General features: G+C 40.2%; 1 protein-coding gene across 4 annotated transcripts in view; it reads left to right on the plus strand.

Moving 5' to 3' along the window:
• The window catches only part of Wasf1 (WASP family member 1), a 67328-nt gene extending 52088 nt beyond the window's left edge, over nucleotides 1-15240 (plus strand). For 3 of the 4 annotated variants that reach the window (XM_045155258.1, XM_004660628.2, XM_045155259.1), the window contains exons 3-9: nucleotides 2495-2629; nucleotides 6214-6367; nucleotides 7706-7823; nucleotides 9381-9553; nucleotides 10838-11017; nucleotides 12435-13063; nucleotides 14403-15240. In XM_045155258.1, the coding sequence (XP_045011193.1) occupies nucleotides 2495-2629; nucleotides 6214-6367; nucleotides 7706-7823; nucleotides 9381-9553; nucleotides 10838-11017; nucleotides 12435-13063; nucleotides 14403-14560 (1547 nt within the window). In that variant the 3' untranslated portion in view covers nucleotides 14561-15240. The remainder of the gene's footprint in view (nucleotides 1-2494; nucleotides 2630-6213; nucleotides 6368-7705; nucleotides 7824-9380; nucleotides 9554-10837; nucleotides 11018-12434; nucleotides 13064-14402) is intronic. The other variant, XM_045155261.1, reaches the window with a different exon arrangement.
• The last annotated feature ends 419 nt before the right edge of the window (nucleotides 15241-15659 follow it).

Below are 15659 nucleotides of genomic sequence, written 5' to 3' on the forward strand. Positions count from 1 at the left end.
ATTCTCAGGGTGGCCTCAAACTCACAGTGGTCCTTCTATGTGCTTGGATTAAAGGCGTGCACCACCACACCTGGATTTAATATACTCTTTTTAAAAACACATGAAGGGGGCTGGAGAGATGTCTCAGCTGTTAAGGCACTTGCTTGCAAAGCCTAACAACTCAGGTTCGATTCCATAGAGTCAGGTGCACAAAGTGGTACATGCATCTGGAGTTATTTGCAGCAGCTAGAGACCATGACACACCCACTCATATTCCCTCTCCCTCTCCTTCTCCTCTCTGTCTCTGCATGCAAATAAGTAAAATATTTTTAAATATTTTTTTTTAATTTGAGAGCAACAGAGAAAGAGAGAGAGAGTGAGAGAGAGAGAATGGGCGCACCAGGGCTTCCAGCCACTGCAAACGAATTCCAGATGCATGCACTCCCTTGTGCATCTGGCTAATGTGGGTCCTGGAGAATCGAGCCTCGAACTGGGGTCCTTAGGCTTCACAAACAAGCACTTAACTGCTAAGCCATCTCTCCAGCCCAAATAACATATTTTTAAAATATGTTGAAAAGTTCCTCTATTCAGAAGAAGGTAAGTATATTTTAAAAATCTGCATATGGGGTTTGGAAAGATGGCTTAGTAGTTGAGGTGCTTGCTAGGAATCCAAAGGATTCAAGTTCAATTCCCCAGTATCCACATAAACCAGATTCAAGGGTAGTGCGTGTGTCTGGAGTTTGTTTGCAATAGCTAGAAGCCCTGGAGTAGCCATTTTCTCACTCTCCCACTCTGCTTCTTTCTCGCTCTCTTAAATAAATTTTTTTTAAATGCTATATATGGGCTGGAGAGATGGGTCAGTGGTTAAAGGCACTTGTTTGGAAAGCCTGACAACCTAGATTAAAATCCCCACTACCCATGCAGAGCCAGATGCATAAAGTGGTACGTGCATCTGGAGTTGGTTTGCATACTCACACTCTTTCTCTTTTCCTTCACTCCCTCCCCACTCTCTGCTTGCAAATAAATGATAAAACAGTTTTTTTAATCTGCATATAATTTCAGGCATGTGCAGACTAAGTTAAAATTCCTATATTACATAAAGTTCTTTGTATGAAATATAAAGCTTCCTGGAGCCCTTCTATAGGTGATGTGGTCTCCTCCATCTCTGTATCCTTAACATTTATATCCGTAACATTCCTTAATGAATTAATAACCTTATACCTGCATTTTCTCCCATCTGAGGTCCTTCCTTCCCTTATCCGCCAAGACAGCTGTCTCAGGAAATACCTTGACCATCACCCCACACCCGAAGCTAGGTGTTCTCTCTGCTTTGTGGCTCTTTCCTGGTATTATACCAGAACCCACCTGTTAGAACTCCTGTCTGTAGCAGGTGTATACTCTGTCTGCTCTTTTCTTTTTCTTTCTTTCTTTCTTTCTTTTTTTTTTTTTTTGTCTGCTTTTCTTATCACTTCCTTTTAAGGTAGATACTTTTATTCTCATTTGACAGGTGAAAAGACCAATACCAGGATCTTACAGTGAATGGACAAACATGTGAACTTAGTTTGTTAATTACTTTTTACTTTTCATAGTTGTTTAAATGTCCTCCTCAGTTTAAAATTCATGAATGGCTTGAAAGTTCTGATTTTTTGGCTTTTTTCAGTAATAGGAATATGCATAACTACAGAAATTTAAAGATTTTAGGGTGGTTTTTTTTTTTTTTTTTTGTCATGTGAGTTAGGGCCTCACTGTGGCTCAGGCTGATGTGGAATTCACTATGTAGTCTCAGGGTGGCCTCAAACTCACAGCAGTCCTCCTACCTCTGCCTCCCAAGTGCTGGGATTAAAGGTATGTGCCACCATACCTAGCGTAGGCTTTTAGATTTTTGATAGTTTTTTTTCTTTAGTTTTTAAATTTTATTTATTTGCGAGAGAGAGAGAAAAAAAATGGGCGTGCTAGAGCCTTCCAACACTGTAAACAAATTCCAGATGCATATGCCACCTTGTGCACCTGGCTTACACTGGGTCATTTGGCTTCACAGGCAAATGCCTTAACTGCTAAGCCATCTCTCCGCCTGATGATTTTTTAAAAATAATTACAATAAGAGAAGGCAAAATATGCTTCTAGGCTCTGTGTTTTGAAAGTGCCTAAGACAGGGAGTTTGCTGAGTCTGTGGGGAAACTTGCATTCTTAGGCAGTCCATTTGTGGATGCTGGTTTTAGATTTAAAGTTGTGCTTTTGTACTTCCTTCACCCTCATCTGGTAGGTAGGGACGCACAAAGCAGTAGAGTGTTTCCATTGTAGACACAAATCAGCCAGCAGGTGGTGGTGGAGCGAGATCCAACACCAGCCTCCTTGTGCTTCTGTTTTCTCCCCCATTCTGTGGTAGGTGGGTGACTTTTGGCTAGAGTTCAAGTTTTAAATAGTTCCAGATAAAGGACAAATTCAGTAAGATGGTGCATTTCATTGTTAAGTTGCTCATACATTACATTTCATGGTATGTTTCATCTCTGTTTAGGCAAGTATGCTGAAGATATATTTGGAGAGTTGTTCAATGAAGCTCATAGTTTTTCCTTCAGAGTTAACTCATTGCAAGAGCGCGTGGACCGCCTGTCTGTTAGCGTTACCCAGCTGGATCCTAAAGAAGAAGAATGTAAGTTTTTTCTCATTGCATTTTTCTCCACATCTGTATGGAAGACAGCTGAGATGAGTGGTATATATTAAGAATACTATTAAACAAGAATTTATTACAGATCTATTTCCCCATGACCTTTTGTGTACATGCTGAAATAAATCAGGTATTATCTATAAAGCCATCAGCATGACTCTGCTGGTTTTTCAGTCTCTTCCTTCTGGATTCTGTTTAGCTGTTAATTTTTTGACACAAAGTAGACATTTTAGACTTTTCAGTTCCTTTTCTTCTGCCCCTCTGAAGTATGTTCACTCATGAAACTCTTGAGATGTGATCATTTCTTCTGGTGAAAAATCTTTTATAGTCATATGTGCTTTCAAATATATAATTTATATGGAAATTTCTTTTTAAATTACTCAAATATTTAATTAAAAATAAATATCATAAGATAGCACCTATAGAAATAGACAGTTTTCATATGTAACTGAAATAAAATTAACATTTAGTTTCAAAATCCTATTAAATTTTAGTAAATATCTTAGTACCACCATAAAGCTTGAAAGGGAAAGTGCAGAATTTGGTAAAGAAGTGAAAGTGTACAGATTTCAGGATTATGAATCTAAAAACAGTGCTTTCTTTAAAATTGGGGGTGGGGATGGAGAGATGGCTTGTTGGTTAAGGTACTTGCCTGCAGAGCCAAAGGACACAGGTTCAATTTCCCAAGACCCATATAAGCCAGATGCACAAGGTGGTGCATACATCTGGAGTTCATTTGTAATGGCTGAAGGCCCTGGTATACCCATTCTCTCTTTCTCTCTCTCTCAAGTAAATAAATAATAATAAAATAAAATTGGAGAGGTTGCATAGAACAAATTTTGAATTATTCTGTTTTTTGAAAATCAGAATTCAAGCAAAATAATATTAGGAATGAATAATATTATGAATATAATAACTGAATTACAGAATATTATATCAATATCTTATGATGGGACATCAATATTTTTATTGCCCTTAGGTAGTTGCTACAGTGAAACTTCCAACATCACTTAGAAAATATATTTAAAATTATAAAAACTTATATTTAATTCAGATTTTTATGATCACATTGAGCTTAGTGTATACATAATGTCAAATATTATTGTTGGGAACTAGAAGGGGCTTTGTCACAAAGGCGTGTCTAGCAGTAAGACAAATGTTAGAAGGTGGCAAAGATAGGAAAGTGCGTCGTGCTTGGTACCTTTCATGCTCTTTTTATCCTTTACCAAGGTTTGGGGAATTTAATGCTGGTCTCTATCATGGTTGTCTCTCTCTTTTTTTTTTTTTTTTGAGGCAAACTTAACACACTGGCCTTTTTTGTTGTTGTTTTAAATGAGTGAAAGAATTGTTGCACCCGGGCCTCAGCCACTGTAATTGAACTCCAGATGCATGTGTACCTTATGCACATATGCAACCTTGTGCACGCATCACCTTGTGTATCTGGCTTACATGGGATCTGGTGAGTTAAACATGGGTTTTAGGCTTCACAGGCAAGTGCCTTAACTGCTAAGCCAGCTCCCCTTCCCATGGTTATATCTTAAGAGTTACTAAGCAGAGAGGGGAGTAGCCACGGTGGATCTGTGCTCTTTATCAAACACAAGCCACTTCTGACAGCCTAGGAACAGCGTACATGCCCTGTGGCAGAAGAATTAGCTGTGGAGACAGACCTGTGCATTTTATTCTGTCTCTGCTACTGCTAAACTGGTTCTGTTGGCCTGTTAGATACTTCCTGCTCGTGGCTTTTTGTGTTTAAAAATGGCGATGTCATCCCTGCCTAGTGGAATAGTCATGAAGGTTCATTGAAGTGAGAGTCAGTGAAGCCACCAGCCCTGGTCATTCTCTCCCAAGCCACTCTATCGAGAAAAGATATTTTCTTCCTCTGAATTTTACTTTGCAGTTTGTAAATATGCCACAAGTCGGGCATCAGTGGATTTGTTGAAAACACATTTGTGGTGTGACCATTGCAGAGCCAATCTCATTGCTTCATTTGTACTGTAGGTCAAATGTCCATGTCGAGTGAGTTTTACTTGTAAAAATGATAGCTATACATACTAGATGGGGAGAAAAATAGTTTGAAAATTGTGATTTTTTTTTTTTTTTTTTGTAACTGATCTTACCATGGCATAGAAATTTCTTTTTTAAGACAGGTCTTCTCTGTAACCTACTGGCCTGGAACCCATGCAGATCCTCCTATTTCAGCTTCCCATGCCTTGGGCTTGCAAGTGTGAGCGCCATGCTCGGTTCTGCCTACTTTTTTAATGTGAAAAAACACCTAACCATTAAGAATAAAATGTTATCGGGGCTGGGGAGATGGTTTAACAGTTGAGGTGCTTACCTGTGAAACCTATTGACCAGAGTTCAGTTCCCCAGGACCCACCTAAGCCAGATGAACAAGGTGGTGCATGCGTCTGGAGTTTGTTTCCAGTGGCTAGAGGCCCCAGTGCACCCATTCTCTCTCTCACTCTCTCTCAAATAAATATTTTTTAAAGAATAAAGTATTTTGATACATTCCTTATTCTAATATGCTGGCCAATCCAAAAGAAAACGAGTAAATAAAGCTATTTCTAAAGCACCATACATGAGTCAGGGCCATACTACTATTACTAGGGAGCTAACATACATACGTGTGATGGGGCCATACCTCAGTTACTGGGGTGCTAACATACATGTGATAGGGCTGTACCATCATTACTTGGGTGCTAACATACAAGGGAGGTTCAGTCTCCAAGCAGGTACGGTTATATAGAAACCCTCATAAACAGTTGCAAAATAAGTGAAGTAGGAATTAAGAAGTTCGCCCAGTATTCAAAAACAATTCTCGGGCTGGAGAGATGGATTAGTGGTTAAGGTGCTTGCTGGCAAAGCCAAAGCGCCAAGGTTTGATTCCCTAGTGTCCACGTAAGCCGGATGCACAAGGTGGCACACACTTTTGGTATTCATTTGCAATGGCTAGAGGCCCTGGCACACCCATTCTTTCTCTCTCTCCGCCTTTCTCTCTCACTTATGCTCTCTCAAATTAAAAAATGAATTTTCTTTACAGTAAAATGTATTTTACTTCACAGTGATAGTTGTCAAGAATAAGCAGGTAAAAAGGCCAGGTGTGGTGGTACACACCTTTAATCCCAGCACTTGGGAGGCAGAGATAGGAGATAGCCATGACTTCAAGGCCAGCCTAAGACTACATAGTGAATTCCAGGTCAGCCTGGGCTAGAGCAAGACCCTATCTCAAAAAAACAAATAAACAAAAACAATAAGCAGGTTAAAAAAAGAAAGTGATAAATTTGATAGGAAATGTAGATTTTCTTCAGATATATTTATAACTCCCTGGCTTTAGAAATCAAAAGTTGCTTCAAAACCTTTCTACTTGGGACAATCAGACAGAGAATGGTGGGGATAAGTATAATAGTAGAGAGAATGGTTGAGATAACTGTAATGGCAGAGTGTTTAGCATGGCTCCTCATTCATAAGTTGGCTGTGCTAGCTTTTAAACAACTACAGAATATGAATTTGTCTTATGGTTAATCGTCTTAGAAAAATAAAACTGACTAAATTCTTGATTGTTATTTTAGTGTCTTTACAAGATATAACAATGAGAAAAGCTTTCCGAAGTTCTACAATTCAAGACCAGCAGCTTTTCGACCGCAGGACTTTGCCTATTCCATTACAGGAGACGTATGATGTCTGTGAGCAGCCTCCGCCTCTCAATATACTCACTCCATATAGGTCAGTAGTGACGTAAGAAATCCTGCTGCTAACCTCGGGCTGCACACTCCAGTGCTTACTATATTTATTTAATTTGGTTCTAACCAACACAGAGCACCCTCCCTACCCACTACCTTCAGAAAACTTCCACTGGACAATTTCTAATTTTGGCATACAAAAGATGGAACCCACTCAAGGGAATTGTTTTGCCAACTTGGTTATTAAGAAGACCCACTGGTAGAGCAGCTAACATATGGAAGGTCGAGGAGTTGCTGCTGCCTTTTTTTTGCTTAGTTTTTAATCAAATGAAAAGGAAAGAGCCCAAAATTCCAAAAACAAATGCCATCACTTTTATGTTGTCTACTCTTGATATGTATACAATAACTTTAAATAATGAATATGTCATATTTGTAAATGTTTACTATCAATTAAGATGAAATCTGGGATTATTCAATGTTTCTTCGGGTTTTTTCACATGGCTTGTCAAATAGGCAATTTGAGCTGCACAACACATTCTAAATAACACAATACTCGCACAGTTACAGGGAACTAGTTCAGGATGCAGGTCACTGGGGAAATGTTATGGTTGACTATTAAAAAGTATCTGGGGCTGGAGAGATGGCTTAGCAGTTAAGTGCTTGCCTGAGAAGCCTAAGGACCCCGGTTCAAGGCTCAATTCCCCAGGACCCACTTCAGCCAGATGCACAAGGGGACGCATGCGTCTGGAGTTCATTTGCAGTGGCTGATGGCCCTGGCACACCCATTCTCTCTCTGTCTCTGTCTCTTTCTCTCTCTGTCACTCTCAAATAAATAATAAAAATAAAAAAATTTTTTAAAAAGTACTTTTTGGATTTAGTAAGAATAAATAAATGAGAGTATTGGCAGAAAACTCAAAGGTCTATTCTAAATGATGTTACTGTCTTTCTGGGCTTTCATCTTTGGCAGAACTGTTGACAGTTACTAAAATTTCTCAAAGAACTGAGAAAGTTGGGTATTCAGCAGAAGTCAGACATTAAAGTTGAACAACTGCACTTTAAATTACTAGTATAAACTGATGCCTTAGCTTCCTTTATAGTTTGTAAGAAATTCTGTATTGCTACAGCATTCACTTTAGCAGCGTGTGTTTGTTTGGGACACGATCTCTGTGCAGCCCAGACTGGCCTCAAGCTCCTGATCCTCTTGCCCTGCTCTTCCTTCTGAGAGCTGAGGTCACAGATCTATGTCATACCTGCCTAGGCAGTATTTTAATGCATGCTGTGTTTTATTAATGTGAAGAGAAACACATGCCAGTGAGAATCTTTTTGTTCTGATTGCCTCTCTGTCTTACTAACACACCTTATTTGACATGTTCTACTTTAGAGATGATGGAAAAGAAGGCCTGAAGTTTTATACCAATCCTTCGTATTTCTTTGATCTATGGAAAGAAAAAATGTTGCAAGATACGGAGGATAAGAGGAAAGAAAAGAGAAAGCAGAAGGTATTCCAAGAGATTCAAAAGCAGAAGTTATTCTTATGTGCTTGTGTTTTGCTGCACATATATAGAACTTTATTAGTCCACATTAAACCTTGGCACATATTGCTTAGATTCTGTGCTGGGTAGTCAGTGTCCTCACAAGCTTGCATAGAGATGTGGGGTAGCAGGCAAGGTTCGTAAACACTTGCAAACAAAGTGCATGATACATCTTGAAGAGCAAACATGAATTAAGTGGACCAGAGAAGAAAAAGGCATTCTAACGCAGAAAAACAAAGGGATCTTGTACAGTTGTTGGTAAAGGCGGTAAATGAAGCTAGTGTGTTCTTGCACCAGAGATTGCCTTGATGTTTTCAAGAGGCATTCTCACCAAGTCTCTGTTGTCTGTTTGCTGTGGTGTCATTTTCCACTTTGCAATAAACTTCACTTGCTTTCTTTAGCTCATATTAATAATAAAAGAAAATACAGAAGGGAGAAACAAAATTGGATTTAGGCAGTTATGAAGGCAAAGTCTCTTCATCATTCATCTGTTTTTCCTGTACATATCTCTACTTTCCCCAGCCTCCATAATGGCCTCTTGTTAGGACGCTCCTGGGTGCTAGACAGTGCCTCTGTGTTCTAGCTGGAGTTTGCAAGCTGGTGACTGGCAGGCCAGATTGCCCTTGAAGGCAAGTTTTGTTTGCTCCATACAGGGGCCTTAATTCTTTGAACTGGAATTCTATAAATGAACATGCCTGCCTAGTTCACTGTGTGGCTTCATTCGTCCATGCCGTTGGCCATTTCATATATATTATCCCTCCTCTAAACTTCCTATGCTTTCTCACCTAAGTTAAATAACTTTTTAGTCTATTGTTTAAAGAACCTATTTTTTGTTGAGCAACACAGTTATTGTGGGTTCACTGGATAATCAGGTTTTTTTCACTTGTGTGTCAGAGAGCTAATTGACCATTAATTTTCTCTTTGGTTCCAGGTAGATACTACACTCATTCCTGAAACTTCTGCTCTTGGTCATTCTCTCGCAAACCACTCTAGAGATAATGGAGAAAAGTTCTTTTCTTTCTCTGCATTTTACTTTGCAGGCTGTCAGTGTGCCATGAGTTGGGCATCAGTGGCTTTGTTGCAAACACATCTGTGGTGTGACCATTGCAAAGGCAGTCTGTGTGTGTCTCATTGCTTCATTTGTGCTCTAGGCTAAATTGTCCATGTTGAGTGAGTTTTACTTGTAAAGATGATAGAAAAATAGGAACTTCACAGTAATAGACGTCAGAACAAGGGCTGTGCATTTGTTTCTCAGCGAAAGGACTTAATTGCAGGTGATGCTACTCAGGCACAGCTTAGTGGATCCATTTGAAATCGGGGTTAAAAAGCACGGTGGGAAACTGGTATTGCAGCAACCCGCCACAGGCTTAACTCTGAATGTCCACGTGGTATGTCTACTTAACTTTAGTATGATGACATTGACTTTTTCAATATTGCCATTAGAATTTTATTTTGATTATTGTGACCTTTTATAAACAATTAAGCACTTCAGCATTTGGCTTTGTTTCAACACTTCTGTTATAGCAGAAAAATCTAGATCGTCCTCATGAACCAGAAAAAGTGCCAAGAGCACCTCATGACAGGCGGAGAGAATGGCAGAAGTTGGCCCAAGGTCCAGAGCTGGCTGAAGATGATGCTAATCTGTTACATAAGCATATTGAAGTTGCGAATGGCCCAGCCTCTCATTTTGAAACAAGGTTTCTCTTCCTTTTACTTGTTATTAAAAAACATAATAGTAGATGATTGACATTCTATGTAATATCTGTGCTTCAAAGTTTTGGCCCCTGAGCTATTGAACTGGAAGACCCTGTTGTAAACATAAAAATTTCAAAACCTGACACTGAACCTGCTGAAATCTGACCTTCCCGGGCAGGTCATTGTCATGTCTAACCTGAGTTTTCATTTGTAGAAGGAGATGTTTAGGACAGATGATTTTCAGGGTTCTTTTAGCTTTTATCTGAAATCTTACTCCCTTGCAGTATTTCAGACAGAGTCTGATAGAATTTCATAGTGCAGTGGGTCTAGAATATTTTTGAACTCTTATTGATCTATTGCATATAAAATAAGAAGTTCTTATTTTGTTCTTTTTGTGTCCCCTGATTTCCTTTCTTTGCCACATTTTCTTCCTCAGCTATATCATGGATTTTACCCAAAATTACTCATCTTTTGTTGCTGAAATATAGACTAGGTCCTGTTTCTTTCTTAGTGGCAAAAGGTCCTGTCTAAGTAACATGCTGTCATAGCAACATATCCTGGCATATCTCTGTAAAGAAATTTATTTATATATTATCATATTGATTTTTTAATGGAAGAAAGCTTAATGTTTTCCTTTGAATAATACATGTAAAATATTGGGCCATAACTGAAATGTCTTGGCCTATTAAGAGATATATACATCTGAGAGATACTGTTTATCTGTATTACTAAAAGAAATGGAAAGAATAGAGATTTTAAAAAGTAATCTGCAGACAAGCATTTCTACTACAGTTTAGTAATTAGGTATTTATCTGGCCTATTTGCTAGTGTAAATACAGCAACTTGAGACATGCTGTATACATGCCTGTTAAGTCTTGCTTTGATCCCAGAATGCATGGCTATCAGTAAATCTAAACCTTCATGCGCTCAGTAAAATTTTGTTTAAGTTTTATGTAAGTCACATGTGACTATGTTACTCACATGTTTCCCGAGTGCTCTGCCATCTGTGTCCCTAGAGAGACCTTTCTCACAGCCCCGGTACTTGGAAGTCATGAGTTAAAGAAGAAATGTACAATGTCAAGAGCCCTGTTGTCTGTGTCCTGCCTTATCATGGGCACTCTTTAGAGGAGAAAATGGAGTCAAGGCACATTATCGTGAACATTTGATAAAAATTTATTTTTCTCATTTTCCTAGACTTATATATTTAAAGAATAAAGTGTAAACATTTCCTGTCTAACATTTGATAATTCAAGACAAATAGCACTGATAACATGCATTTCTTTTAGGCCTCAGACATATGTGGATCACATGGATGGATCTTACTCACTGTCTGCCTTGCCGTTCAGTCAGATGAGTGAGCTTCTGACTAGAGCTGAGGAAAGGGTCTTAGTCAGACCACATGAGCCCCCTCCACCCCCACCAATGCATGGAGCAGGAGAGGCAAAACCAATACCCACTTGTATCAGGTATGTTGTGACAAGCATGTAATGTTTACCTCAGGAATTGGTAACTTATTTTCTTGAAGGGTCAGAGAGTAAGTATTTTGAATTTGGGGGTAAAGGTTTCTCTTACTCAGTTCTTTGGTTGTTGTATGAAGTGGATGTTCCAGTTAAGTTTTATTTACTGAAACAAGGAGCTGGTCACATTTGGCCAGTAATTTGTGATTAAAGCTGACATATTCTGGGAAAATTTAGCTAGTAAGACTTTAACTTAAAGACTAGAGTTTTTTCATTCTATTATAGCTTTGTAACTAAGCATAGCATACATAGTATATTAAGAAAACTATAGCCGGGCGTGGTGGTGTACGCCTTTAATCCCAGCACTCGGGAGACAGAGGTAGAAGGATCACAATGAGATCAAGGCCACCTGAGACTACATAGTGAATTCCAGGTCATCCTGGGAAAGAGTGAAACTCTACCCTAAAAAAAAAAATTAAAATAAGGACCAAAGATGAGGTCATAAATGTTAATTTGATAGTAAGGGAAATACTTTTAACAGCTTTAGAGTTGTATATAATAATCTTCCAGTCAAGCTGTTTTGAGTCTAATGTGGTCAGTTACCCAGTTTATAAATTTTTTTATAAATATTTTTTTTGTCCATTATTTATTTATTTATTTGAGAGCGATAGACACAGAGAGAAAGACAGATAGAGGGAGAGAGAGAGAATGGGCGCGCCAGGGCCTCCAGCCACTGCAAACGAACTCCAGATGTGTGCGCCCCCTTGTGCATCTGGCTAATGTGGGACCTGGGGAACCAAGCCTCGAACCGGGATCCTTAGGCTTCACAGGCAAGCGCTTAACCGCTAAGCCATCTCCAGCCCTAGTTTATAAATTTTTAACATAGACATAGTAAAGAACTTTCCTAATAGAGAAATAGAGATGGCGCTTTATAATGTTCACTTTAAACACAGCCTTGTGTCACTGACTCATGTGGTGTCCTCTCAGGAAGAACCTCTGCATATTTCCTTCTGTGGTTTTTAATTAGTTCTCCTTGACCTTGCTGGGATGATGTGTGAGCCATGGGAGCTGCCAGATAAACGCAGCACCGTATGAGCCACATGTTGCTGATACTGGTACAGAGCCATTCATTACACTGTCATCACAGCGTAGAATTGCCTTATTTACCAAAGTAACATCCAGTGCTCAGGTGGGTCCGAAAGCTGCCTGAGAAGACGGGGCGTGGATTCCTGTTATCAGACAAAAGCACCACTACTAACTTTTATTGCCCTTTTCTTTTGAAATAGTCCTGAACAATTTAATGTTTCCACAGGCGTGTTAACAGACCTAGTTTGTTGTAGTTACTGACAGTCATGTATGGTTTCTGCAGTTGTTTTCTCTTTCGCTTTCCTGTTTGAGTGACTTGCTAAGATCTCTGTCATTTCAGCTCTGCTACAGGTCTGATAGAAAATCGCCCGCAGTCCCCTGCAGCGGGCAGAACACCAGTGTTCGTGAGCCCCACTCCCCCTCCACCCCCACCACCACTTCCATCGGCCTTGTCAACTTCTTCTCTAAGAGCTTCGATGACCTCAACTCCTCCCCCGCCAGTACCTCCCCCACCGCCACCTCCAGCCACTGCTCTGCAAGCTCCGGCAGTGCCGCCTCCTCCAGCTCCGCTGCAGATCGCCCCTGGGGTTCTTCACCCAGCTCCTCCTCCAATCGCACCTCCTCTAGTACAGCCCTCTCCACCAGTAGCTAGAGCTGCCCCAGTATGCGAGACTGTGCCAGTTCATCCACTCCCACAAGGTGAAGTACAGGGGCTGCCTCCACCCCCACCGCCACCGCCTCTGCCTCCACCTGGCATCCGGCCGTCATCACCTGTCACCGTGGCAGCGCTTGCTCACCCTCCCTCAGGGCTGCATCCAACTCCATCCACTGCCCCAGGTCCCCATGCTCCATTAATGCCTCCATCTCCTCCATCACAAGTTCTACCTGCCTCTGAGCCAAAGCGTCACCCGTCAACCTTACCTGTCATCAGTGACGCCAGGAGTGTTCTGCTGGAAGCAATACGAAAAGGCAAGTTTCTCAATTGACCATGAAAAGCGTTGTTATGAAAATTCTCTAAATATTTAGGGCAATAATGTGTTCTTCGTTGGTAAAATTTTAGATGGTCATATTTTCACACAAATGGCATTTAGGAAATAAAGCTATGTCAAACTTATATTTCACATTTTTTTGAAGAAATACAACACATTCAATCATTTTCTTTTTAAATACTTGGTAGGGATTCTTACAGTGTTTATTGGGTAAGTGAGAAATTTAAAGCATCCAGGCTGGGGATGTAGTTAAGTTGGTGCAGTGCTTGCCTCGCATGCACAAAGCCCTAAACTTGATCCCCAGCACTATATAAAACTAGATGTCCCAGGGATGGAGAGATGGCTTAGCGGTTAAGGTGCTTGCCTGCAAAGCCTAAAGACCCAGGTCCGATTCCCCAGAACCATGTAAAGCAGATGCACAAGGAGGCACAAGTGTCTGGAGTTCGTTGGCGCTAGCTAGAGGCCCTGGCGCACCCATTCTCTCCATCCACCTCTCTCTTTGTCTCTGTATAAAATAAAAGTAAAACATACTAGGTGTCCCAGTACTCAAGAAGTCGTCGTCCTTGCTAACACAGTAAGCCCCACATCAGCTGTGGGAAAGTTGTTTATTTGGGGTTTATTTTATTTATTTATTTATTTTGCCAGATGCCTGTAAAGGATTGAGATTCTCTTAGTAACAAACAAGACTTGTCATATTTATTCACTTTTCTATGCTCACTTCCTAAGCAGCTGCTGTATGCCAGGCATCAAGAGTACAGAATGGGTAGTGCCTTTCCTTCAAGTATGATAGAACCACAGAAAAATAGATTCAACAAGGTTAATTTGGCCTTAGATGTTAGGAGTGTGTTGCCTGGTTAGCTTTTTAGGGGTGGTGAGTGGTGAGGTGCAGTAAACTGATGGATTACAGATGGCCAGTGGGGTACCTGGTAGGTTTCACTGTCTGATTCATAGACTGTGATGTAACAAAAGATACAGTGACTCTCAAAATAGGATTCCTTCAAATTCTTTTTTTGAATTTATTTTATTTATTCATTTGCAGGCAGAGAGGGAGAGGGAAAGAGAAATGGCCACACTAGTGCCTTTTGCCAGTGCAAACGAGCTCCAGATGCATGTGCTACTTTGTGCATCTGGCTTTATGTAGGTCCTGGGGAATTGAACCCAGGCCATCAGGCTTTGCAAACAAGCCCCAAATTTTTTAACAGAGCTGCATTTTTATTTTCATATTAGTATTGCTCACATGTATGTAATTTTATTCCCACAAGATGAATAAGTCTAGTATTTGGCATTTTGATCTAAAATGGTTTGAATTACCTCATCAGGTATTCAGCTGCGCAAGGTAGAAGAGCAGCGTGAACAGGAAGCTAAGCATGAACGCATTGAAAACGACGTGGCCACCATCCTGTCACGCCGCATTGCCGTAGAATACAGTGACTCGGAGGACGACTCGGAGTTCGACGAGGTGGACTGGCTGGAGTGAGGAAGCCGCCGCCCAGCGCCCCAGTGGGACGCAGCGCCCCAGGGAGCTTGCTCCTTGAAGTTCCGTCATTCGTTCGAGTGTTGCTTTCTGTCTTTGTATAAAATACCCTTCCCTCCCTCCATGATTTTTAATTCTAAGAAAAGTATTAGCATACATTTCAACTAAATATTTTACAGTGGCTTATCTTATTTTTTTCCCTAAAAAGACATAATTTGGTCCAATAAACCACTAAGTATTAAGCATGGGCAACTGTTGTTAGAGTAGCAGATTCAGTTTTTTGCTATATCTTACTTGTGCACTTTGTGAGTTTTTATTTGACGAAAGCACCTGAGGTTGAGGTCTTGAAGGCAGCTGCATCTGTCAATGAGCCTTGCTCCGTTTCCTGATGGGAGAGAAGAAACGCTGCCTTGGCTCCATGAACACCCAGAAGTCCACTTAGCGTGTAGCATTGAGTTCTCGTAAAGGAATGCTTACATCTTTTATTCTCATTTTGTTTTAGCTACTTGCCTTATTTGAATGTTTAGCAGACCCCTTTCCTACTTCTATATTGTGTGGTACAATTTTGCTTGCCTAGAGAAGTTTAAAATCTTTCCGTGTGAAATACTCTGATTAAACATACATGTAACTTACACAACTTAAGAATAACAGTCCGATTTAATAAATGGTTCATTTTGAAGGTTCATGGGTGTTGCTCTTTAAATAAAATTGTTGATAAAATAGTCTCTGAGTTCACAGATAGCAAGTGGGTCCTTTTAAAGCTTTAGCTTGTAATTTCCTGTAAGCCTTACAGTGATCTTGTCTCTTGTGTGGCTTTACTTCTAAGGTTACAGAATTATATTTCTCCACTCCTGTGACCTTAAATGGGCATACCAGGGCCTCTAGTCACTGCAAATGAACTCCAGATGCATGCAACCCCTTGTGCATCTGGCTTACATGGGTCCTGGGGAATGGAACCTGGAAACTGGCTTTGGAGGCAAGCACCTTAACCACTAAGCTATCTCTCCAGCTCATAGTATTTTTTATAAAACTCATCTCTGTCCAGATAACCAAAACATAACTGTGTGGTGTTGGAACCCTTATTATAATATGAAGGGAAATT

This window comes from Jaculus jaculus, chromosome 7, assembly GCF_020740685.1.
Source record: "Jaculus jaculus isolate mJacJac1 chromosome 7, mJacJac1.mat.Y.cur, whole genome shotgun sequence".
Classification (NCBI taxonomy): Eukaryota; Metazoa; Chordata; class Mammalia; order Rodentia; family Dipodidae; genus Jaculus; species Jaculus jaculus.